Source organism: Rhinolophus hipposideros, assembly GCF_964194185.1.
Source record: "Rhinolophus hipposideros genome assembly, chromosome: 12".
In the NCBI taxonomy this organism is placed as follows: domain Eukaryota; kingdom Metazoa; phylum Chordata; class Mammalia; order Chiroptera; family Rhinolophidae; genus Rhinolophus; species Rhinolophus hipposideros.
The window spans coordinates 26,356,327-26,383,703 of NC_138058.1; the positions used below are offsets into that span (position 1 = coordinate 26,356,327).

Sequence of the window (27,377 nt, forward strand, 5' to 3'; positions counted from 1 at the left end):
ATTATCTAATCCTATACTAATCCTATACTGGAGGGGGGGGAAACTAACAAAAACTGCTATAAAGACATTATTGGGTCAATAATCAGAATACAATAATTTTATCACTTAACTTTACTGAGCTTGGATGGCTGCACTGTGACTATGAAAGAAAATATCCCATTCTTAAGAAATATACTAGGATAAAAGGACAATATAGGCAACTTACTCTAACATACATAGTTGGGAGGGGGGATAGTTGTGTGTGGGGGGGGGGGTAAAAGGATTGAGGAAAAGAAAAAGGAAGACAGGGAATTCTTCTCAGCCAGGGCTTTAATTCATTCAAAAAGTTAATGACCCGAGGTTTTAAGTCCAACACCAGACTACCTAACTTCTTAGTTATATACTAAGTCCAGAAAAGAATGGAAAACCTGCCACGTGATAAAGAACATCAGGCCTAAGCAAATGTTTGGACTCGGCCCTTCTTTTTCTGCATCATGTTCACTCCTCACTATTGACTGTTAGTCAGCCCATTGTGCAATCCATAATAATTTGATCTTTAGGGAAATTTCCACTGGTTTGAAGACACCCACCCTGCTAGGAGGGGTGCCACTGAATGACTTCATGCAAAGTTGGTTAACTCCCATAAGTAAAATTTAACACTAATGTAACATAGTGTTTTTAAAAACTTAGACCCTATAATTCAATGTTTTAATTCTGGTTTTGCTTTCTGAAAATGTAACCCCCCAGTCAGCTAGTTAGCCCAAGCCTCAGTTTGATCATGTGAAAAATGGGAATTAAAACAATACCCACTTTAGAATGTTGATGTGAAGAGTAATTAAAATTATACTTCCTGATATGCAATAGGTGCTCAAAATACCATTGGTAAGACAGTAAACAAAATGCTTTACTTAAGAGCAGGTAGGTATTTGTTCCTTTTATTAAGACTTGGGTAATTGCTGAAATTTTCAATATGGTAATAGAAATTAAATTAATACATGTATATACACACATGCGTGGTATGAGACACAAATGGGGAAATTTGAATACGGATTGAATAACATTAAAGAATCGTTATTTTAGGTGTGATAAGCACATGCTTTCTCTAAATGTTTTAGAGAAAATTTTTGAACTATAAAATTGATGAATGATATGATGTGGGATTTGCTTAAGAATAGGGTGGAGGGTAGAGACAAGATTGACCATTAGTTTATATTTGTTAAAGCTGGGTGACAGGTACAGGTGGTGCTTTTTGTGGTTAAAATTTTTCCATAAAATGTTTTTTTTAAAGAAATGAAGAAATTCAAAAGAAAATAGGCAACATTCACTTACTAGCAGGGACAACAGTGAAATCAGTTTAAAGTTTAATAAAATGAAGACTGCAGAAATGAGGCAGGAAAAAAGTATAAAAATTTTAAAAAGATTTGAACAATAAATATATTTTGGTATTTTAGGAGTTCAGGAGTTGAAAATAACCCAACATACATACATACATACATACATACATACATACATAATCTCCCAAGATAACCGCTAAGAAAATATCAAAATATGTACACCTTAAAGCTTTCTCCTATAGTTCTGGAACTTTTGAAAGAAAACCCTGTTATTCTTGACCCTCACTGATCAGTTACAGCTATGTTTTATTTCTACACTTCACCTTTTCCTTACCCTCTTCCTTTTCCTTATTCTCTTATCTTCCATATACCCATTTTCCTTCCATTTCAATTTTCGACCACAAATTTCAGACTACAGTAAATATAGCTGAAGCAATGAAAAAGTCAAGTTAGGTACAAAGAGGGGCTTATTGGCTTTAGCTACAAACATAATTACTTTCAGTTTGGAGGAACTGGAAACCACCCCATTTCAACATTCAGTAGCTCCTGTTTCCAGGCTGAACAGCCCAAACTATGTTACTGGTTACCCTACCAGAAACACTGTTTCTCTGTAAGTCTAGCATTATATTAAATATTAAGATTTTGAACAAATTTACCTAAACCTTGACCAGTATACACTTAGTCATAATAGAAAGCAAAATTTCGACTCCAAGGGCCTGTGTTTGTATTTAGACTGGCAAATATCAGCTGAATTCATTCATTTAACATGTGAGCATCTAATACATACCAGGCACTGGGACAGATAACAAAGGTGAACAATCATGTAAGTAAATAGTTACAATGTCTTAAGAAATGCTATGAGAGGCATATATAAAGTTTATAGATGCACAAAATATTTTAATAAAGATTAGATGATCTTTCAGCTCCAAAATTCTAACAATTTAATGTAAATTCCTTTAAGCCTCTTCTTTTTAATTAAAAGGGAGTATGCAAGGGTTGCGATTTTCTATCAAATGGGGCTGCCTAAGCATTTAAAAATTTGTAATAAAAGTAACAGCTGACATTTATTAAGCATTTACCGTGTTTCCCCGAAAATAAGACCTAACCAGAAAATAAGCCCCAGAATGATTTTTCAGGATGACATCCCCTGAACATAAGCCCTAATGCGTCTTTTGGAGCAAAAATTAGTATAAGACCTGGTCTTATGTTCGGGGAAATACAGCAGTATGTGCCAAGGAATAGGAGCTTCCCATACATTGTCTCACTTAATCCTCACAACAACCCCAAGCAGTAAGTCGTATTATCACCATTGTACAGATAAGGAAGCCAAAGTTCAGAAAGACTAACTTACCCACAATCTCACACACCCAGTCAGAAGAAAACAGGGACTTGAATCCAGATCTTCCGATTCCAAAGCCTATTCTCTTTCCACTAAACTATTTCGCTCATTTTCTTTCACTACAGGAAAACAAAATTTCCAGAGCTCACCTCCTTAGGGGCCCCCAAGAGAAAAATCTCTAAGCCAGCAGGACATGCAAAGTGATCACCGACGGTAAAGAAGCGTTTTTTAAGCCAGACTATCTGCTGCATACACCCTCTACAATGAAAGAGCACATACAAGAGAATACAACACTAAAATACAACCAATATTTAAGGTAATAAATATCTGACACGAATACACAGAAAACTAGCTATTAAAAATGAATGACATTTTGTGATTTCTTCCGTTTTATCTTTTACCTTTATTTGCTTCAACACAACCAACTTAGGGGGGGGATGGCCCAGCACATTTTAGTGTATTAACATGCTGAGTCCACATAATTGAAAAGTGCATATTACCGTGCACGGGAATACAAAATAAAGTACCTATGACAGGCTGTCAGAAAATGTTTAGATGCAACGTGAGCCCACTACGTCTAGATTATCTAATCACCAACCAAATTTAAGGCTACTGTGAAATAACGTACATGATGTTTACTATCTGCGGAAACTTCATTAAATTCACCTTTTCTGTAATTTCCTCCCCGTTTATCAATTTTACCTGCCCATCTGAACCAGCAAACACCCCTGAAAAAATAACACTGGACAACAAATGACGAAAAATGGTTGTGCGCAATTCCAAAGCTCTTCAGAAAAAGAATCTGAACCAACCGAAGTCGCCGGAGCCTGGTAACAAGTTTTTCTTCAGAATTCCTTCCAATGCAATAGTATCCCCCCCCCCCCCAAATTTCGCCTAACCGCCAATTTTAACATTAAGAAAAACATTCGCTTGAGGCAGCAGCCTTCGTGGTTCAATCACAGACTTTGTAGGAACACACGTCGCTTCAGTCGCATCCCCCCCCCCAAAGGATCCGTGTAGGACGTCCCCCAGGATTCACGTGCCTGGCGCGCGGCGTGTGTTCCCCGCACCACTAACAGAACGGGGCCCAGGCCGGGAATGACACAGAACAAGCCACCAACTGTCTGTATTCACGATTCCTCTGCGGCGTGGTGCTACGCACCAGAGCCATCTAACAGCGCCCCGCGCCCCGCACGGAGCGGACGACGTCCCGGCGCCCCGCCCCGCACACGGCGGGCGTGACAGCGGAGCCGCCGCCGGGTCGCAGCGCCCCTCCCTCCCCCCGCCCCCCGCCCGCACACGCCCGCCCCTCCGCGTTCCGGGCACAACGTCGCCGGCCGCCGGGAGTGCGTGCTCCCTCGCGGGGGCTCCCTCCCCACCGCGCGCTCGGGCTCCGCGCCCCTGAGGAAGGGGCCGCCAGGGCCTTGCCAAAGGGCCGTTCTCGGTCCTCCGCCCGTGCAGCGGCGTCAGGCGGCTCTTCCAGAAGCACGGGGCTAGCACGGGTGCCCGACCGGCCCCCCGGGGCAGCGAGGTGAGCCGACGCGGTCGCGGGGCAGCCAGGCTCCCTTCCCGCCCCATCCCGGGGGTCCCGCAACCTCCTCCCGCCCCCGCCGTCTGCCCGCCGCCATTTTGTGCGCAGTCGCTGCGACACAGATACAATAGTCGGCCCGAGTCTCCTAGGAAAGGCTCAGGACCCCCACGCTATGGGCTCCCGCCATCCAGCCCCCTACTCCCCGCAAGGCAGCGGTCCTACCTATGCCTACCCGACTAACAGCCGGATCCCATTTGCTCCCCACACAGTTTAGCTCGCAGCCTCCAGTCTCGACGCCGAAGAAGCTACCGCCTCCAGAGAGATGCACGCATGCGCGCCTGTCGAGCCTCGGCGAGCCCTCCTCTGTCCCCGGCGCCTGCGTACCGCCGGCCCCGCGCTCGCCTGGAGGCACGAAAAAGGGGCCAGAGCGGGTTGGCTCCGGAAGGGGGCGCTCTCGCGTCTCCTCATGCATCTGCAAAACTCGCGCACCGGTGTGACTGCCTGTGCCTGTCCTATCCAAATCATGCACATTTCTAACGCTTGTACTGTCTGACCTCCTCCGTGCCGCCTTCCCAAATCATTTTTGCCTTCAATAATACATTAAAATAGGTAATATTCATCTGGCATTTGATACAATGCTTTGTACGGTTAAGATTTTACCTGCCTTTGTTCTCTAGCCTTGTACACTTTTTTCATCCCCAGAGCAATCATGTGATGGCCCATCACAGCCACTCAAAAATGTCAGGAAATTAGAATTCAGTTAAAACTTATTGAGTTAAAAGCTTAACACTCTCAAAATCCTTTCACATGTCATTTCACAATAAAAATGTGTGGTAGATATTTTTAACCCTTATTTTACTGATGAAAAATCTTAGGTTGAGAGAACTTGAGTAACTTCTCAGGGTTGCTCTACTTACTACATCAACATAACTCAACCATGGGGCAAAATCTGGGAAAACTCACAAGTCCTGCCTTATGGATACTAAACACATCACACCACCTACCCAGTTTTAACTAGCACCCAAGCAGATGATTTTTCTCTCATTCACATTACAGCAAGCATAGGAAAAACTAAAATGAAAGTCTTTTAAAAAATATCTTACTGGATTTTCCTTTCAAACTGAAAATCTTGCCTAAGGCAACAAGCCAACAAAGAAAAAGCCAACAAGCTATCCCCAAACTCCTAATCAATGTTTGATGTGTTTCCTTCCATACATTTCTCTATAGTCATACAAATATACACAAACATGTTATCTGCGTGTAATGGAAAATATTCTTTAGTACTTTTTCCAAAAAATTATATATTAGCCTGCTATTTGCTTTTCTGATTACTGACATTTCTCCAATTAAGCCATATATATATACATATATATGCGTGTGTGTATATGTATATATATATATATCCCCTCTTTTAATTGGGGCATAATATTCATAGTATGGTCCATCATCAATCATTCAACCTGTTATTGAACACTGAAGTTGTTTTCAGTTTTTTTGATACTACAAATATTGCTGTATACAAACTGCATTATGAAGTGATACATTTTTTTCTAACGGTTAGAATCCCAATAGTGAGATTGGGTTTAAAAAAATCTATATAGGGGCCGGCCCGGTGGCTCAGGCGGTTAGAGCTCCATGCTCCTAACTCCGAAGGCTGCCGGTTCAATTCCTACATGGGCAAGTGGGCTCTCAACCACAAGCTTGTTGGTTCAACTCCCACAAGGTATGGTGGGCTGTGCCCCTGCAACTAGAAAACGGCAACTGGACCTGGAGCTGAGCTGCACCCTCCACAACTAAGACTGAAAAGACAACAACTTGAAACTGAATGGCACCCTCCACAACTAAGATTGAAAGGACAACTTGACTTGGAAAAAAAAAAGACCTGGAAGTACACACTGTCCCCCAATAAAATAAAATAAAGTCCTATTCCCCTTCCCCAATTAAAAAAAAAAAGTATATATTAGTAGACATTGTTGGAATATTTTCCAAAGAGTTTATACTGTACAAATTCCCACTTACACTAAATACGTAGAAGAATGACCATTACTCCACAGCCTCACTTCTTTCTCTTAACTCTGAAATAATTTAAGTATCATTGGACTTGTCTGTTCTTTAAAGGTTTGGTAGAATTCACCTTCGAAATACTGTGTCTGGTGCTTTTTGTAGGGGCTGCTCTTGAACAACTTTACATATTTTATGATATCTGATTTGATTAGAATTTCTTTCTCCTCCACAATCATTTGTTTCTTCGTTGTTTCTTATCTCTCTTCACTACAACATGAGCTCTATGATGTCAGGCATATTTATATTTTCTTCACTGCTTTATCTCCAATACGTAGAATAATACTCAGCACACAGTAGAAACTCAGTGTGTATTTGATGAAAGAATGAATGACACTGATGGGTAAAAAAATTGTGTGTGTGTGTGTGTGTGTGTGTGTGTATGAATGAAACTGTTGAGCATCCTTTCAGATGTACTAGCCATGTGCACTTCCTCCTTTAAAAAAAAATCCTTTTAATATTCTTTGCTCATTTTCTAAGGAGCTGGTTATCTCTTTTTATCAGGAGATAGTTGTTAATATATGAAAATATTTATTAACCTTTTGTCAAATATGTTGCAATTGGTTGCTCTCCACTGACATTTTGTCTAATGTCTTTTGCCATTCTAAAATTTAATGTAATCAAATGTGTCCATCTTATTCTTTATGACTTTGGAGTGTTCTTTTTTCCTAAGAAGCCTCACCCCACCCACAGAGGCATACACACCCAGAAATTATATTAAAATTCTCCTAAGCTTTTTAAATTTTTGTTTATAATTTCACAATTTTAATTTCACAGTTAACCGTTTAATTAATTTAAAAATATTTTTTGTGATATGAAGTACATAACTTTGTTTTCTTCCAAATGTTTTAAATCAGTCATGAAGTTTCCAGATATTAGCTAAATCATTCTTCCCCCCACCTCCATTGAAATGTCCTTTAAAAACCAAATACCAACAACAAAGTATTCAGTTCCCATATGGGAAATAAATTTATGGACTTTCTAGCCTGTCATACTTATCTCTTTGTCTACCTATGGATCAGTTCCATTTGTTTATTCACTAGCTGAGCCAATAAATATTACTTCAGGGCCTACTCTGTGCCAGGAACTCTTAGGAGCACCAAAAAGACAGCAGCAAACCAGAAACCAACACTAACTCCAACCCTCATAGCACAAACAGCCTTGATGGGAAAGACATCTCTGAGGTGAAAGCTAGTTTGGCATACTTGGGAAACAGCAAGAAGGCCAGAGGCTGCAACAGCATGAGTAAGAAGGAACACAGGAGATGAGGTAAACGGAATCGGGAATACTTACAGGCGATATTAGTCTGCTTAGGCTGCCACAACAAAATACCACAGGCTGTGTGGCTTAAACAACAAGATTGGATTTTCTCACGGTTCTGGAGGCTGGAAATCAGAGACAAGGTGTAGACAAGGTTTGGTTTCTCCTGAGGCTTCTCTCCTTGGCTTACAGTTGGTCACCTTCTTACTGTGTCCTCATGTGGCTTTTCTGTGTACACATGCATCTCTGGTAAATATCCTTCTTCTTATAAGGACACTAGTCACATTGGATCAGGGCCCACCCATATGACCTCACTTAACTGTAATCACCAAATACATTCTAAGTCGTACCGGAGATTAAGACTTCAACAGATGAATTTGAAGGGGACACAATTCAGTCCACAACAGGGTATTTCAAGGGCTTTGGTTTTTACTGTAAATGAGATAGGAAGGTTTTGAGCAAGGAGTGACATAATTTGGCTGACATCAAATTGAACACATAATCTGTGTCACTATTCTAAGCACTGGAAGACACAGCAGTCAACTAACATCAAGCACCTGCTTTCCATACAATTTATATTGTAATAGAAGAAAAATAAACAAATATGGTAAGAAAATAAAGCAAGTAAGGGGGAAATGATGAAGTAGGGGCTGGGTAATGCTTTAGACAGAGTAGTCAAGGAAGTCCTCTCTGATGATATGACATCTGAGCAGAGATATAAAGGAAAAAACCATTTAAAGTCTCTCCAAAATTGTCCAAAGGGCATACAGCAAGTGAAGAAACATTTATTCAAGAAAATCTACTAAATCTTGGTAAGAACAGTGAGAGTCTGTGGCACTTGACCTGCTATCTCAGTGTAATGGAAGTTCTACTCCAGTTGTTATTGAAAAAGATGAGGCTCCCACTTCCCCTAGCTCCCAAGTGGTATGTTCTCCCTCCAGAAGGACAGGCCAGTAACCTTTCTTCTCCCTCCCAGCTCCATGTTATAGAGGATACATTTCTGGCAAATAAAGCAGAGAGGTTTAGGGATTTCTTCGTAAACCCAACCCACACTCATAAATTCAAGGCTCAATCCCAGATAAAGCAGGTCAAAAATATTGTGGCCCTAAGTGGCCTTGTCCTAACACATTGGTAGGGCAGAGGTTCCATTCTAGGAGAGGCAAGGCAAGAAGACCAGAAGCTACTGACCCACCCCAGAGTTCTGCTCATAAGCCAGGGTTGTCATCCCACAAAAAGTGGGCCACTGTCCCCAAAAGCTGCTTTGGAGCAATAGGTAGAAGATTTTGCCCAGGAGGAGAGGCTAGCAATAACAACAGAGAGCTTTTAAGCTCTCCTCTGAAGTGACTTTATTGAAAACAGTGTAGGTAAGTTGCATGCCTACAGGCAATCTCAGAAATAAGAGAGAAATTGAAGAAGAAATTGGATATTGGATAAGAAGAAGCTGATAGCTTTATGATATCAACAAGCTAAACTGGTAGGCCAGTAGGTTTAACAGATAGAACCAGGGAAAGAAAAGGCTAAAAGAGCCTCCTGAGGATAGAAAAAAAAAATGTCAGAAACTGGTCTCAAAAAGTACCCCAGCAAAGGAAACCAAAATGAATTGGATCAGATTGTGGAGAAATTTATGTCTCAGGATGATCAAAACTAACAGAACCATCAGCCTAAATACAAGTGTGATACCAACAGAGGCAGACAGCCTAACAGAGAGATCAAAGAAAGAGACAAAGAGGGCCCCACTAAGACACTGTCATCCCACAGTGACTTATGCACATCCGAGACTGCATCTTCTGAGGAGCAAGAACAGAGGCTGCACATTGCAGGGCAATAGACTTCACTAAAATAGTTCAGTTAAGTCACAAAACAAATAAATAAGCAAACAACAACAGAAAAAAAGTGCCAGGGAAAACAATCAGTATCTGGGTTTGCTACAATATATTACAGAAAATGTCCAGTTTTCAACAAGGAAAAGTCACATGACATATGAAGAAACAGGAATGAATGTGTGACTCATATGCAGGAAAAAATACAGGCAACAAAAACTGCCTGTGAAAAGTCCCAAATATTGACTTGAACAGACTTCATAATAACCATTATAAATATATTGAAAGAACTAAAGGAAACAATGCTAAAAAAAAGTAAATAAAGTTATGACAATCTTGTAACAATTAGAGATGTCAATAAAGAGACAGAAATAATTTTTAAAAAGAACCACATGGACATTGTGGAGGAAAAAGTACAATAACTAAAATAACAAGTTCCCTAGAGGGGTCAATAATAGCTTTGAATTGGCAGAAGAAAGTATCAACTATCTTGAAGACAGACCAATGGAGATTATGCAACCAGCAGAACAGAGAGAAAAAAGAATGCAGAAGGGGCGGCCAGTTGGCTCCGTTGGTTAGAGCGCAGTGCTCATAACACCAGGGTCGCCAGTTTGATTCCCACATGGGCCAGTGAGCTGTGCCCTCCACAACTAGATGGAAAACAACACAGTGTTCATAACACCAAGGTCACTGGTTCAATTCCCACATGGGCCAGTGAGCTGTGCCCTCCACAACTAGATTAAAAACAATGAGTCGACATGGAGCTGATGGGTCCTGGAAAAACTCACTGTTCCCCAATATTCCCCAATAAAAATTTAAAAAAAAAAAAAGACTAGAGAAAAGCTAACAGAGCCTCAGACAAATGTTGGATATCAAATGCACCAACATATGCATAATGGGAGTACGAAAAGAAGAGGAGAGAAGAGACAAAGAAAGGAGCAGAAAAAAAAATTTGAAGATATAATGGACAAATACTCCCCAAATTTGATGAAAAATATTAATATATACATCCAAGGAGCTGCATCAAGTAGTATAAACGCTGAGACCCACATACAAAAATATCATAGTAAAAATGCAAGATATTGTTCACTTAATCAGTTGGGCAAAAATGAGAAAGACTGATAGTACCCAGTGGTGATGAGGACGTGGGAAATTAAGCAGCCTCATATGCTGGTGAACACATAAACTGGTAGAGCCTTTGCTAGAGGGCATTCTGATGGCATCTTAAAGAATATACAGATATCCTTTAAACCAGATAGTATAATTCATTTACACAATTCCAGTACTTACCACAGTACCTGGTATATAAGAAATCAGTAAGTGTGTGCTAAAAGGATGAAAGAAGAATACTTACAGGGTAGACATAATTAGTGAAAACTGAGCTTTTCAGGTAAGGTTTTCTGGAAGAAAAGAAAGTTTGAGCTGAACCTTCAAGGGTGGCTGGGGTTTAAATCAGTGAAGAGAAAAAAAGAAAAGGACATCCTAGGAGAAAAAAAGCTGAGCCATAGGGCCTCAAAAGGCACAAGAAATATGGCAAATTAGCATTAGTCAGGTTTCAGTGAAGGAGAAGAGTAGGAAGTTGGAGAGAAAAAAATGGAAATTTATTCACATGGAGAGGTCTACCTCCTCCTCTAGGGCCCAAATTAGATTCCACCTCCCCTAAGAAACCTCCCCTGTACCCAGAATTAATTGCTAGTTCCACTGCACTTCCACAGCCCCTGAAGGAAACCTCCTTTTCAGGGGTTCTCAAACTTTATCCTGCATCAGAATCACCTGGTGGGTTTATTAAAACACAGATTGCTGGCCCCACCCCCAGAATTTCTGATTTAGTAGGTCTTGGAACCACAATCTGAAACTTACTGCTCTAGTAAAATTGCCTCCTTTGAATTCCTAAAATACCATTAGAGTGAGCTGCGATTATTTTTGCCTTTCAACATTCGTCTTTCCTTCTTCCTAACCAAACCCTTGTCCAGCGGGGAACCACATCTAAGTAGCTTAGCTGTGGCTGATCTGTTTCCCCTAACCATAGCAGATACACGACCCAAACCTGACCGATAAAAATATTCCATTCACAAGGCCACAGTAATTGATTCAGGAATGAGAATGTAGCCAATTAGAATCTTCCCTGGGATTTTTCTGCCAGACTTATCAGAGACAACGCTGTCTTTCTGCCAAGGTTGCTAAGCAGATAAGATGTGAGTCCTGGGCTTCTGGTGGCCCTCATGACTACCATATAGGGAAAATCTGTTAAAGAGAAAAGGAGGATGTGGATGACATCACTTGAGTCCTTACATCCAGCCATACCCAAAGTCAGACTATTCCATAGCCTTCATAGTTCCATGTGTCAATAAATTCCCATTTTCCTTAAACCAGTTTGTGTTGGGCATTTGTCATCGAGAACTAGAGTCCTAACTAACATGAATTGATAACAGAAAAGGGGTGGGGTGGCAATGATAGAGCTTAAAATATGGAATGCCATGAGGATCCCTCTCTCCCTAGCTGGGAAGTAATAACCCTAAATCCTTACAAAGGAGCTGGTTGAACTGCTATAACTTGGAACACTGATTTTGTGCCTATCAAACCTAAACCTTTAAAGGCTTTGAGAAGTATTTTAGATTTAAACACATGACCTAAGTTGATCCAAACAAAGAGAAAATATGTATTTCATTTTAATGGAGAGTCCCTCCTTGCCTCTACCCAAAGACATCACCAAGGAAGTCTCTGTCCTCTATAGTTACTGGCAACTCCCTTACCAGCACAAGAAGCCAATCTTAGGAGGAAGCCTCCAGTGAGAACAGCAGAATGAAGAGAGGAATAAACTTGGGCTCATAATGACATAAGTGAGCCATGGCTGAACTTACCAGTTTGAAGCCCACCCTACTGCGGGACTCCAGTTATGTAATACAATAAATCGGTATGTTTGAATCAGTGTTTCCTTTTTCTCAAAGTAAAAAAATATCAGAAGTCATATAATTGGCTACTTTTGACATCTAATTCTTGCAAGAAAGAACAAGCTTCAGTCAAATTGGTCCATCTGAAAGCAAATAGGAAATACTGTTGAGCCTTGCAAAGGAGGTATCTTTATTGCCTATAGGCAGAAATCCCAAAATGGGTGTGAGTCCGAAAATCACTAACTATACTAGGTTGGAAAGCCGAAATGTCTGCCAAGCTAAATTAAAGAAGACACAATGGGAGATCTGATCAGAATCTGGGAAAATTCAAAGAACCAGTACAGCCTAAAGGGCCAAGGTCCCTTTTGCCTCCTCCCACCCCACCCAAATTACTCTAGGTGGGACTAAGATAAAGACTAGCACAAGGTAATAACCAGTCTCCGGAATGCAGGTTGGAGACAAGAGGGAAGATAAGCTGTGCTTCCCCACCTCAAAGATTCCCCAAGACCGAGGCCAAGACAAGTAAATTGAGTGAAAGAGCTTAACAGGGAAAGAAGCTTATTCCTAAGGAACAGAAATGAGCATTCACATTATGTTTCAGTGTTCAGAAACGTTTATACCAATTTGACAGAGCAGTTTTATGTGTGTTACTTCTAATAAAAATGCAAGGCTTGTGTTTTGTGTACCTTTGCTTTTTACTTTTTTTCCAGTAACTTATTTTTATTGTATTTTACAAAGATATTGGTCTGTGACAGACTGGAAATGTTTAAAAACTGGTCCCTCACCACAGATACTTTGGGAAGCACTGGTGCAGAGAATTATAAGATGAGGGCCTGAATGGGTGCAGGAAACCAGTTGGGTGTGGCCAAAGATCATGATGGCATAGACTGAGATATTAGCAGTGAAGACACGAAGAAAGGTAAAGACTTGAGATATTTAGGAGGAAAATTTGGTAAGACTTGGTAATACAGTAGATATGGGGAGAAGTGAAGGATATGTCAGTGGTGATATATCAGATCTAAGTTTATGGCTTATTTAGATGATCTTGCCATTCATTCACTGAGATAGAGAACGCAGGAAGACTGTCAGGTTTGGGGGAGGGGGATCATTAGTTGTCTCGCTTGGATATGCAGAGTTGGAGGTGTCTCTGACACATTAGAAATGCTAAACAGGCAGTTAGATGCCTAGACTGGGACAACGGAAGAGGCTTATAAATTGTAAATTTAGAAGTCACTGGCAGGTATCTAATAACTGATGCTAGGAGCCATCAAAGAGATTACCTAGGGAGATAATACAGAGTGAGAAGAGAAGATGGTCAAGGCTAAGTGTTGAGAACAGGTCATATTTAATGACTATGGAGAAAAGGATGAGCTTGCAGAAAAAATTGAGGACAAACCACACAGTTGTTTCATAGCTATATAATAGAATATTCTTCAACAATTAAATTTTTTAGATTTGTAAGATTAACTGAAAAAGTTTAAAGTATCCCTTGTATATTCCTCTTTTTAAACAGAAAAATACATATATATGTAATCATATATCCAAAAGTACCATATTTTGCTGTGTATAATGTGCTTCTATGTATAATGCACACCCCCATTTTTGGCCCAAACTTTCAGGGAAACGGAATTAGTACTACCCACGTATAACGTGCATTGTTATTTTTCCTCTCACAAATTTGGGCAAAAAAAGTGTGCATTATACATGGCAAACTATGGTATATGTCATAAAAAGCCTGGTGTTAACAGTGGGAGAGATTGAGGGATTCTCTTCCTGCTTATTTTTATTTCTACTTTTGCTTTTTCTTTTTTCTTTTACAACGACCTGTTTTTTTCCTTGTGCCAAAGTAAATGTTTAAAAATGTATGTGTATGTCAGGATACAGTTCTCAGAGTCAAATTTTTACCTGAAACACAGAAGGTATATCAAATAAGAGCCCTCAAGTTGTGACTAAAGTCACATAAGGATTTGTTGAAAATACCATCTCTCAGGCATGATAAATTTGTACTTTCTTTTGGCCTGGCACCTATCACAACTATATACTAGCACCATGGAAAGAAATAACATACCCCAAAAATTCACAAAATCAGAAAGTGTGAGAACATTATATTAAAGAGGAAATGTATCTAGGAAAATATTTGTATTAATAGCTCATATTATAAAGAACTAGTTCTCCTCTACAGCCCTATAAATCTATAAGGGGGGAAAAATAACTCAGTAGTAAAATGGGCAAAGGATATAGCAAAGAAAGACATACAAATGGCTGTTAAGCAAATAAAAAGATGCTCAGCTTCACTTATAAGGAAATGTACCTTAAAACAACATGGAGATACCATATCACCCCTATCGGATTAGCATAGATCAAAAAATATGACTATGTTGGCTAAATTGTTGTGATCTTTTTGGAAGGCAATTTGGCAATATCTATCAAAATTATGAAAGCTTGAGAAATTACATGCTCTTTGAAACAGCAGTTCCACTACTAGGAATTTATCCAGCAGATGTACTCATAATTCTATAAACATACAAATGTATTCATTGAACACTATTTGTTATCGCAAAAAATTGAAAACATCCTATGTATCCCCAATAAGGAATTAAATTATGGTACATCCATCCGATAAAAATACTACGAAGTTATAAAAATGAGGAGGAATCTTGCTGTGTACAGTGGGGAGTGAGAGTAAATATGCGTACCCTTTGTTAAAGAGAAAACTATGGGCCCAAAATGGCATCACTTGTGCTAAAGCCCATGATGTCAAACCTAGACTTAACACCTAACAAAATTGCAGTTTCAACCTTCTCCGGAAATATACTGTTAATCAACCAATCTGGAATTTTCTGGTCAAGCACAAGTAAAGTTATCTGTGACTTGGGCCCTCATTCCCAACCCCCACTCCCACCAAAAGGAAGAGAGGCAATCTGCAAAATAAAACCCTTGCCATTCACTTGTCCCCCAAAAGAAGATGTGCTGGCCTAAAAATAATCCTTTCTTTTCTTTTGCTAATAACTCCCTTGCCCTAGCCTTCTTCCTGTAAAATTCTTCCATTATTTACAACCCCTCTGTGTCCTTCTACCAGTAGTTGCTAGATGGATGCTGCCTGATTCAAGAATTGCATAATAAAGCCAGTTTGATCTTCAAATTTACTCAGTTCAATTTTGTACTTTAGCACCTTTTAAATTTGACCTATGTGAATACACTGCCTATTCAAAATAATTTTTAACAAGAATGTAATAAAAAAACAAGGTTCTCTCAAATTTAAAGCTGAGAGAGAGATTAAATAAATAAGGGAAGGACATCAAAATAGAAAGATGCCCATTGCATTAGTTTCCTAGGGCTGCAATAACAACCTACATACGAGGTGGCTTAAAACAACAAATTTATTCTCACATTTCAAGAGGCCAGAAGTCCAAAAGCAAGGTGTTAGTAGGGTTGGTTCCTCTAGAAAGCGCTGAGAGACAACCGGTGATATGCCTCTCTCCTAACTTCCGGTGGTTGCTGGCAATCCTTGACATTCTTTGGCTTGTAGATATAGCATTACAATTTCTTCCTCCATCTTCACATCACCTTATTCTCTTTGTGTCTGTATTGTCCTTTTCTGCCTCTTATCAGGACACTTTCATTGAATTTAGGTCCCATCCTAATCCAGTATGATCTCATCCTTATCCTTAGTTACGGATGCAAAGATCCACTTTTTAAACAAGGTCACATTCTAAGGTTCCAGGTGGATGTGAATTTTGAGGGACACTATTCTACCTATTATACCCATTATGCCTGCATTTTTTGACATTATATTGGCTATCCTCGCTAATGAGGAAAGCCAAGAAAAAAAGATGGTATAAAGATTAAAAAGAAATAGAATTATCACACTGTGAAGCTATGACTGTGCATACAGAAAACTCCAAAGAATCTACAGAAAAATTACTAGAATGAGTAAGATTGATTAACAGAGTAACAGTATAAAATCAAATTACAAAATCAACTGTCTATACATGTTGATGTCCATACATCAACAAAAAAGTCAGAAATATTTATGGTAGTGATAAAAATTAAGATACCAAGAGCAAATCATTTAAATTATATGCACGATCCCGTGTGGAGAAAATTATAAAACTTTACTGAAAGATATTAAGATCTAAATAAATGTGAGCTATGTATTTTGTTTATAGATAGTAACATTTAACATCACATATATAGCACTTCTCCCCCAAATACATGTATAAATTCAAATGTCAATCAAAACCTCAACTACACATTTTTGGAATGTGATAAACTAATTCTAAAATCTATATGGAAGAATGATGGGCCAAAAATAGCTAAGATTCTTATGAAAGAAGAATGAGAAGAGGAGAATTGCCCCACCAGATATCAAGAGACATTGAAAGTTATAATATACAAGAAAGTATGACATTATGCAGAAATAGACAAAAGCTAAGGGAAGGAAAAAGAGAGCTCAGAGAAAGACCTATGCAATCTCACAACATACCCCCAACTCCATTAGAGGTAGATTAGATACTTGAAAGTGAAAGGCAAAGCTTTAAAACTTTTATGAAAAGATACAGATACCTATCTTTATGACCTCAGGATAGGAAAGAATTGCTTATGCAACACTCAGACAACAAACTCTAAAGAGAAATATTAATGAATTCCACTTAGAATTAACTGTTTATCAAAAGAAACCAACATTTAAAAAAGGTTAAACAATAAGTCACAAAGTGGAAGAATATTTATTATACAAGTAATTAAGACAAGTTTATATCTGAATTTATAAAGACCTTCTGAAAATCAATACAGTATTAAACAACCTGGTAGAAAAACCAGCAAAAGATCTAACGAAGCTTTTCACAGATAGGGAAATACAAAAAACGAATAGAAATCTGCTTGAACTCATTTATAATCCAGAAAATGCAAATGAAACCTCAATGGCATTCATTCCTTTCAGTCAACAAATATTTATTCAAGTCTACTCTGTGCAAGGTACTGCTCCAAACTCTAGAGATGCAGCAATGAACGAGACATAAAAAATCCCTGCCCTTGTGGAGTTTAAGGTCTACTGGGGAAAGGCAGTGGTATTAAATGCTCTGAAAAAAATGAAGCAGTGAAGGGGGATAGGGAGTAGGAGAGAGGCATGTCAAATTTTAAAAGGGATTGACTGGGAAGGCTTCACAGAGAACCTGACTATTGAGTAAAGGCCTGAAGGAGGTGAAAGCAAACCATGAGGCTATGGGGTAGGGGCGGGGGAAGAACATTTCAGGCAGAATAAGTGCAAAGGTCCAAAGTAATTAACTAATAAGGAGGCCAGAGTGACTGGAGCAGAGACCATTTTGTACATACCAGGCAAAAACTAAAAAGCCAAATGTTGTTGGGGATATGGAGTACAATTAACTCTTGTATACCGCTGATGGGAAGGCACACATAGAATGATCACCCTAGAAAACTATTTGCAGCTTCTAGCGTATTACCCTCCTAGGCATGTAGCCTAGAAAATTTACTATTGAACATGCGTACCAGGATATTAGTACAAAATGTTTATAGCAGCACTGATTTTTTTATAGCAAAATTGAAAGTCTTCTTGATTTTAATATCATTTTTCATTGACAGAAGAAAGGCAAAATAAATGGTATATTCACACAATAGACTACTATACAGAACTCAAGCTAAATGTATCTACACGGATGAATGTCAGGAATATAATGACTAAAAAAAAAATCAAGTTGCTGAAGAATCCTTATATGATTCTGTTAATGTAAAGTTTCAAACATGCAAATATAAGCAATCCATTGTTAATGAGTATGGATGAATATGGGAAAATATATTTTCCCCCCCTTCGTCCACCTTCTCCCCCACAGACACTCCGGTTCAAGCTGTTGTTTCTCAGTCTAGTTGTGTAGGATGCAGCTCCCTGGCCCACGCTGGTGTTATGAGCCTTGTGCTCCCCCGCGCTCCCTCCCCCCCAGCTGAGGCAGTTGGTCACTGATCAGCTCATACCAACCTCCAGCTGTTCACTGCAGCCCAGCTCCAGGGAAAGAGGTTGTTCAGTCTTAGCTGTAGAAGGCGCAAGTCACTGGCCCATGTGGGAATTGAACTGGTGACATCGCCGTTAGCAGCTCCAACCTGAGCTACTGGGCCGACCCGGGAAAATTTTCTTTTTTTCTTTTTTTCAAGATTTTATTGGTGAAGGGGAACAGGACTTTATTGGGGCCAAGTCAAGTTGTCGTCCTTTCAATCTTAGTTGTGGAGGGCACAGCTCAGCTCCAGGTCCAGTTGCCATTGCTAGTTGCAGGGGGCACAGCCCACCATCCCTTGAAGGAGTCCAACCGGCAACCTTGTGGTTGAGAGGACGCTCTCCAACCAACTGAGCCATCGGGGAACTCAGCGGCAGCTCAGCTCAAGGTGCTGTGTTCAATTTTAGTTGCAGGGAGCGCTGCCCACCATCCCTTGCGGGACTCGAGGAATCCAACTGGCAACCTTGTGGTTGAGAGCCCACTGGCCCATGTGGGAATCAAACTGGCAGCCTTCGGAGTTAGGAGTACGGAGCTCCAACCGCCTGAGCCACCGGGCCAGTCCCCCGGGAAAATATTTTTTAATGCAAGAGATTAAAAGTTAGAATGCAGAAGTTCAAGTAGTGGCATGGAATCAGTAGGGGTATGAGGGAGTACAAAGTGTTATTAACATTCTATTTCTTCAACTGAGTGGTGAGTACAAGGCATTAATTTTTTATTTATGATTTTATCATACAAATATATCATACAAACATACACAGTATCTTTTGGATCATTGAAATACTGTATTTATATTTAACAACCTTCAATTATATAATACAGTGTTATCAACTATAGTCATCATGTTTTGCATTAGATTCTCAGACATTATTTATCTGATAGCTGAAAGTTTAAACGTTTTTACCAACCTCTCCCTATTTTATCCACCCCTCAGCCCCTGGCAACCACTTTTCTACTGTCTGTGTCTATGAGTGTGAGGTTTTTCTTAAGATTCCACATAAGTGACACCACAATATTCCTCTTTAACATGGATGAAATCCTTCGCCTAAATAATAAGCAAGCATTGCAAAAATTTGCCAGAGCAAGTATTTTAATCATTCCACAAATTTTGATATATAGACATTCTTCAACTTTCTTTTCCTTGTTTTCATCAGGAAACATCTGATCTCTCCCAAATTTAGCTTTAAAAAAAGAAATAAAAGGTATTTTAGAGTTCTTTTGCCATCTTGTGGTCTTTTATAGTATTGCTACTGACAATTAAATGCTTCTGGCCTAGGCTCCGGAAAAAATTTCAATCTCAGGGCTGATATTTTGCCCGCTTTTGATCATTTTGATCACCTTTATAGGCTCCTGAATCTATCTACATCTTTTTTTAAAATGTGGCGACCAAAACTGGGCACTATCCAGTCTATTACTGAAGTACTAGACCAAGGCTGGCCGTATCCAAAATCTTCTAAGGAAAGTTGTTCCACCTAGCCTCCGATGAGGGGAAGTCTGTGTGGTTCTTCACAGTTGGAACACTCTCAAGACCATACTTCATGACGAACTCATTTTGGATTTCCTTACTCTAATCCAGTAACACACTGCACCAAATCAGAATTCTTAAATTAGTCACTATCCTATTTCCTCACCTCAGGGCTGGTCTCCCGTCTCAGAGGTATTTTCCCCATCCCCTGCTCTGGAAGGGAGGAGAGACAGGCTGGCACTGAAGAGATAAGGCAAGTGCAGGTGTCCGGGGAACACCTCAGTGTGAGGGTCAAAGGAGAAGACTGATGAGTCCCTTAAATACAAGTCCACTTCCTGGCACCTGCCTGGTGTTGGCAACTGACAGCTCAACTTAAATACCAGATAGAACTTAAGTGCAACCACCTGGCCTGCTTTTCTGCCTTACTTATAGTCAAAACAATCTTTGAAAAGTCCTTAAACTCTTTATTCAAATAGAGCATACACATTTCTGTGCAACTAATCCCAAAGACCCGGTTGTCAGTTCCTCTCATTCTTCTTCATTCAGCTTTCACCATGACCTTTTATTATTTCTTCTTTTTTTCCTCTAGTGGTCTCAACCTGAGACAGCTCCTAAGCCCTGCCCCACCCACTACAGTTTGAAGATCTGTAAGGTCTCTTTGATTGACCCAATAACTCAGGAACTATTGGTTGAGGGCCAGATATACTAAAAATTGTGCAATGTGTGAGACACTCTTTTAAAACACTCCTCACAACCAATCAATCTCAGGGACAATCCCTCCCATTGACATGCAAACAGCATCCAAGGCTCAACTACAACAAGAGGACACACACAACCCACACAAGTGACACTCCTGGAGCACCTGGCTCATGTGACCAGGGAGACTGCACAACTGGGCCCCTCAGGACACTGCTATATAAAGCCAGTCTACTAAGACTGGGAGACATAGGGGCTGGCCCGGTGGCTTAGGCGATTGGAGCTCCATGCTCCTAACTCCGAAGGCTGCCGGTTCGATTCCCACATGGGCCAGTGGGCTCTCAACCACAAGGTTGCTGGTTCAACATCTCCACTCCCGCAAGGGATGGTGGGCAGCGCCCCCTGCAACTAAGATTGAACATGGCACCTTGAGCTGAGCTGCCGCTGAGCTCCCGGATGGCTCAGTGGGTTGGAGCGTGTCCTCTCAACCACAAAGGTTGCCAGTTCGACTCCTGCAAGGGATGGTGGGCTGCGCCCCCCACAACTAGCAACAGCAACTGGACCTGGAGCTGAGCTGCGCCCTCCACAACTAAGACTGAAAGGACAACAACTTGAAGCTGAACGGCACCCTCTGCAACTAAGATTGAAAGGACAACAGCTTGACTTGGAAAAAATCCTGGAAGTACAACTGTTCCCCAATAAAGTCCTGTTCCCCTTCCCCAATAAAATCTTAAAAAAAAAAAATTAGACGGAGACATAACAGGACTACCTAATACACAGAAACAAACACAGGGAAGCAGTCAAAGTGGGGAGAAAAAGAAATATGTCCCAAATGAAGGAACAGAATAAAGCTCCAGAAAAATAACTAAACAAAATGAGACAAGCAACCTAACAGGTGCAGAATTCAAAACACTGGTTATAAAGGTGTTCAATGATCTCAGTGAGAATTTCAACAAAGAAATAGGAAACATAAAGACGGAGATAGAAAACATAACAAAGAACCAGTCAGAAATGAAAAATACAATAACTGAAATAAAGAATGCATTAGAGGGAATCAATAGTAGATTAGATAAAGCAGAGAATTGAATCAGCAATTTGGAAAACAAGACAGGATAAAACACCCAATCAGGACAGCAAAAAGAAAAAAAATAAGTCCAAAAAAGTGAGGAGCTGTTGTGCATAAGCTGACCCTATAGAGCAGCATTCGCTTTAGCAGGGCTATGATGCCTGCCCAGTGTGCACTTTGGGTTTGTCTTTTGTGAAGGTGCTTGGGTGATGCTCTGGTGTGGTCTGAAGCTGGCCACCGAGTATATTCGTTCTGGGGCCTCTTGGGAGGGGCTCTGTTGTAGGCCAAGGTCAGTCACTGCCTGTCCCCTGCCTGTGGCTACTTGGTATGAGATGCAAAGTGATCTGCAGCTGGTTGCCATTTACTCTGGGCGTCAAGGTACCTGGGAGAGGCTAAACTGTGAACTGATACTGGCTCCCCTAGGGCCAGACTTGGGGCTGCTTAGCAAGAAGCATGGGGCACACTGAGGCAAGATGGTGCTTGTTTGGGGCTTGTGAACTTTTGAGAGATTTTAGGAAAGACCACAATATGAGCTAAGACAGGCTGTTTGTAAGAAAAAGCCACTGACAAATGAGAAACAAAAAGTCATAGATACAGACAATAGTTTAGTGGTTACCAGAAGGTAAGGGGGGTGGGGGGTGGGAGATGAGGGTAAGGGGGATCAAATATATGGTGATGGAAGGAGAACTGACTCTGGGTGGTGAACACACAATGGGATTTATAGAGGATGTAATACAGAATTGTACACCTGAAATCTATGTAATTTTACTAACAATTGTCACCCCAATAAATAAATAAATAAATAAAAGAAAAAGCCACTGGAAGCGGCTTGGGTGGGACTGTAAGTTGGGTGGGGCGGAGGTCTCAGGTAATCACCACAGTGGGGTGAACAAGTTGATGGGGACTCAGATATGGTGGCCACCTACATCTGCATACAGGGAGGGGAAAGGGCTCAACAAAGAACCAAAATGGCGCCTGCCCAGACAGAGCTGCCCGTCCAGCTCTTGCCCTGCAACAACACAGTTCCTCCCAGGATGTCCTTGGTGCCTTTCAAGCTATTGCCCCAGCACTGGAGCCCAGAGCAAGTGAGTCCATCAGCAAGTAAGCACATGTTAAGCCCCTTTAGGAGAAACACCTGGGACTTTAGCTGCCCTCCATCTCCCTCAGCCTCAATCTCTGCCTGTTTTCACAGCTAGAAATTATGGGAACTTCTTTTCCTGGCACTGGAACCCTGGCCTGGGAAGCCTGGTGTGGAGCTGGGACCCCTGTCTCTTTAGGGAGAATCTCCATGGCTCAGTTTTAACCACCACACGCAGGTGGTGTTCACATCTCCACCCCTTCTACCAATCTCGATATAGCATCTTCTGTATGTCCTTAGTTATAGGACTTCTGTTCAGCTAGACTTAAGACTATTCTCAATGATGGTTATTCTGTAATTTAGTTGTAACTTTGATGTGGTCATGAGAGGAGGCAGATAGAGCATTTACCTTCTGCTCCATCTTGGCCAGGATTCTTTACATGTTTTTCTTGTATCTTGCAACCTTACTGAACTCACATATTAGTTCTAGAAGTTTTTGTGTTGACTCCTTGAGATTTTCTATGAAGACAATTATGTTATTTGCAAATAGGCACAGTTCTGTTTCTTCCTCTCTAATCTGTATGTCTTTTTTCTCTGCTATAACTTCCAACGCTGTTCTTGTTCCCTGTCTTAAAGAGAAAGCATTCAGTCTTTCACCATTAAGTATGATTTTTAGCTGTAGGGTTTTTGTGGATGCTCTTTACCAAGTTGAGAAAGTCCTCTCTTCCTATTTTTTGAGAGTTTTTATCATGCATGGATGTTAAATTTCTCAATTTTTTTCTATATCAAGTAATATGACCATGTGATTTTATTTCTTTACCCTGTTAATATGGTGATTAAATTGATTAATTTTCAAATAGTAAATCAGCCTTGCATCCCCAGAATAAATCCCACTTGGTCATGGTACATAATTCTTTTTCATATCTAACTGAATTCTATTTTATGGTTAGACCATATATCTAACTGATTCATGAGGAATATCAGTGGGGTTTTTTTGGCATTCTTTGTCTAGTTTTGGTATCAGGGTAATACTGCTTCATAAAATGAAAGAGAGAGGGGAAAAAAAACACCTGATCATCTCAATTGATGCATAAAAGATTTTGACAAAACTCAGTTATCTTTTCATGATAAAAACACTCAACAAACAAATGGATTTCAAGACTTAAAATTATTAAAATGTCAATAATTCCCAAAGCGATCTACACATTCAATGCATAAACAACAAAAAACCCTATTAATTGGACTTGCATCAAAGGATAGTATCACAAAGTAAAAAGGCAAACCACAGGGGAGGCTGGTTAGCTCAGTTGGTTAGAGCATGGTGCCCTTAACAACAAGGTTGCGGGTTCGATCCATACATGGGCCACTGTGAGCTGCGCCCTCCACAACTAGTTGACTTGGAGCTGGTGGGATCTGGAAAAACACACTTAAATAAATAAAAGTTTACAAAAAAAAAAAAGGCAAACCACAGAATAAGAGAAAATATTTGAAAACTGTGTATCTGATAAGGCATTAATTACCTAGACTATATAGAGAACTCTAACAACTCAAAAAACAAAATGTACTGTGAACAACCCAATTGAAATAATGGGCAAAGGACTTGAACAGACATTTCCCCAAAGAGGATATACAGACAACCACATGAAAAGATGTTCAATATCACTAATAATAAGGGAAATACAAACCAAAACCACAACAAAATACCACTTCACACACATTAGGATGGCCATTATAAGAGGAAAAAAAAAAGACAGAAATAATAAAGGTTGCTGAGGATGTGGAAAAATTGGAATATTGGGCATTGCATTGTTGGTAGGAATGTAAAATGGGACAGTCACTATGGAAAACAATATGGCATTTCTTCAAAAAACTACATTGAATTACTAGCAATTATACCCAAAAGAACTGAAAGCAGGGACTTGAACAGATATTTGTACACCAGTGTTTATATTCACAACAGCCAAAGGTTAGAAACAACCTGTGTTTACCCATATGTGAATGAATAAACAAAATGTGTAATATACATACAGTGGAATTTTATTTTGCCTTTAAAAAACACGAAGTTCAGATCAAATATATGGTGATAGAAAGAGAACTGACTCTGGGTGGTGAACACACAATGTGATATATAGATGATGTATTACAGAATTGTACACTTGAAACCTGTGTAACTTTACTAACAATTGTCACCCCAATAAACTTTAATTAAAAAAAAAACAAATATGAAATTCCAATACAGACTACAGCACGGATGAAACTTTAAGACATTAAGCTAAGTGAAATAAGACAGAAAAGAAAAAGAAAAAGAAGACAGAAAAGAACAAAAATTATATTACTCATATGAGGAATCTAGAATAGTCAAACTCATAGGAAAGAAGGTAAAACAGTGGTTATCTGGGGCTACAGAGAGGCAGGAATGGGTAGTTATTGCTTAATTGGTACTGAATTTCAGTTTGGGATGATTGAAAAGTTAGTTCTGGAGATGACAGTGGTGATGGTTTTACAACAATGTGAATATGCTTAACACCACAGAACTGTATACTTACAGATGGCTAAAGTAGTAAATTTCATGTTATATACATTTTACCACAATAAAAAAAATTTAACACACAATTTCACATACAAAGTCATAGACTTAAGACTTTTTTTTTTTTCTCTAATGGATTACTTACATTAAGTAACAAGAATGAGAATGACTGCTCTTGGCCATTATCTCAAAACCAGGTTTCCCCCTGATCAATAATAGTTTCTGGGATGCCAGATCTAACTGACTTCTTCTGGAAGTGCCCCAGGCATCCCTGTCTCACCCAGTACCTCCACAATTAGCAGTTGTCATTCACGGAAGTTAACTGACTGTAGCTACCACAAAGTCCCAGCCAGCTGGGTTCAATGTCCGCTGTTCATAATATATACTGTATCCCAGACTCCAAAGCAATGAAAGGAAAGCAGGAAGACATTAAAAGAGTTTGAAAACTTGTATAGGTTTCCATGTACAAATCTCACATAGGTGTTATATAATTCAAGTTATATAGAGCAGTGGTTCTCACACTTTACATATATCAGAATCACCTGAAGGGATTATTACACCACAGGTTGCTGCTCATCCTACTACCCAATAGTTTCTCATTCTGTAGGTCTGGGATGAGGCCCCAGATTTTGCATTTCCAGTAAATTCCCAGGTGATGCTGAGAACTGCTGCCACAGGGACCACACTTGAGAAACACCGAAGAGCGTATTCAGAAACATAACTCCCATTATATCTGTCTGACCCCAAAGAAGGATCAAAAGGGAACAAGGAGAAGTGTGAAGAATGGAGAGCAGCCATTTTACCCCCTTAATAATTCTCATTTCTTAAAAAATATTTTTTTTCTAAACAGTCAACAAAATTAAAACTTAAATACCCAAATAGACATTGAACTTTAGGGAGGAAAAAGGGACATATTAACAGTGATGACTCAGTACCTACAAATTATATAAGATTCAGCAAAACATTTTTTCATTGTCCTCTTTTGCTCTGTTTTTGGGGTCTAGTTTGGAAACATTAAAAAAACAAATTTTTTTTCTGCTTCTAAAGCTTTACTACAGAGTCTTTTAAGGTCTATAATTCTATTTAAAAAAAAGACAACACACAGCAAGCAATTGAGAAGGCAGAGCCATAGCTGCATCTGAGCCAGGGTGAGGATAGCACTGCCAGGAAGAGAGGAGTACCAGACAGCTTCTCACAGATGGCAGACAGCTGTTCCCAAACCAAGGCATTTCAATGAGGCAACAACAGAAACTCAGGGGTTATATTACAAAACACAGCACAGCCTCTGACTCCTCACCTGAACAGAATTACATGTGTAAACAGAGTCAGGGTGGACCCTCTGATCCTATCAAATGTTATGGGTGTTATTTTTTAATGGTTTGCTCTGAAGCTTTCATAGGGAATTCTCGTTGAAGATTCCAAAGAGAATGAGTGAAAGAAGGGTGAATGGAAAAAATCTTGTTACATGTTTCAGGGCTAATATGTACTTACAATGTTGAAATAAATAATCAGGAATTTTCGATTTTCATTTCCTAAAACTGCCACCATGAAACAAACCACCATGAAAATATGTTTTAGTGCTTACGTTAAGGAAAATAAGTAATAGTGTATAATTAATTAGAACGATGTGACCACTACATTTTCATAGACCTCTTCCCCAAGAAAATGCTAAGATTTTACCTGTCACCTACAACAACAGTCACAAACTCAAATACTTATAGGGGAAAGGCTGGTAATAAAAATAATTGAAGTTGTTAAGACAGAGGGATTGTAATGGTGGCACTAAATCTTCTATTTTGAGGTTTGAATCTCTGGTATAATTTGACTTAACAAGTGTAATTGAGCTTGGGACTTTTGAAAGCTTTTTGCAAGGCTTCCAGCCCATCCCAGCGGATGATCCTAAAACATCCTCCAGCCTCAGAGATCACAGCCCCAACTCCCAGCCTGGATCCCCCACCTCAATCCAGTTTCTAGGCAGAGCCGCCTTTGTATATGGTATGTAGATTTAAACTGGAGTCAGGAGTGGATCCCATCGAGATGCAAAGTCTTAGGGTCCACACTGGGCCGAAGTAAATAGAAACATTCAAACTGGCCTGCCTAGTAAATGTATAGGAAGCAGAATCATTAACAGTTGGTGAGAAGGAAGCCGCCGAAAGGAAACAAAAAAAAAGAAAGAAGAAAAACTTTCAAAAAGTCCTAAGCTAAATTACACTTGTTAAGCCAAATTATACCAGAGATTCAAACCTAGAAAAAGAAGATTTAGTGCCACCATTACAATCCCTCTGTCTTAACAGAAAAGGAAATTCAAATACCAGGAATTAATATCAC

General features: G+C 39.8%; 1 protein-coding gene across 15 annotated transcripts in view; it reads right to left on the reverse strand.

The window, feature by feature from the left end:
- Nucleotides 1-27,377, reverse strand: part of ZNF638 (zinc finger protein 638) — a 111,174-nt gene that overhangs the window by 68,820 nt on the left and 14,977 nt on the right. For 3 of the 15 annotated variants that reach the window (XM_081069443.1, XM_081069442.1, XM_081069440.1), the window contains exon 1: nt 4,416-4,548. The exons of 5 other annotated variants lie outside the window; for them this stretch is intronic. Coding sequence is in view for 2 of the 10 variants with exons in the window: in XM_081069431.1 (XP_080925557.1) it covers nt 4,416-4,655 (240 nt within the window). In the remaining 8 variants the exon portion in view is untranslated. Of the gene's footprint in view, nt 1-4,405; nt 4,768-27,377 lie in introns of those variants that run through there. 7 more of the 15 variants (XM_081069434.1, XM_081069433.1, XM_081069432.1 and 4 more) reach the window with 3 other exon arrangements.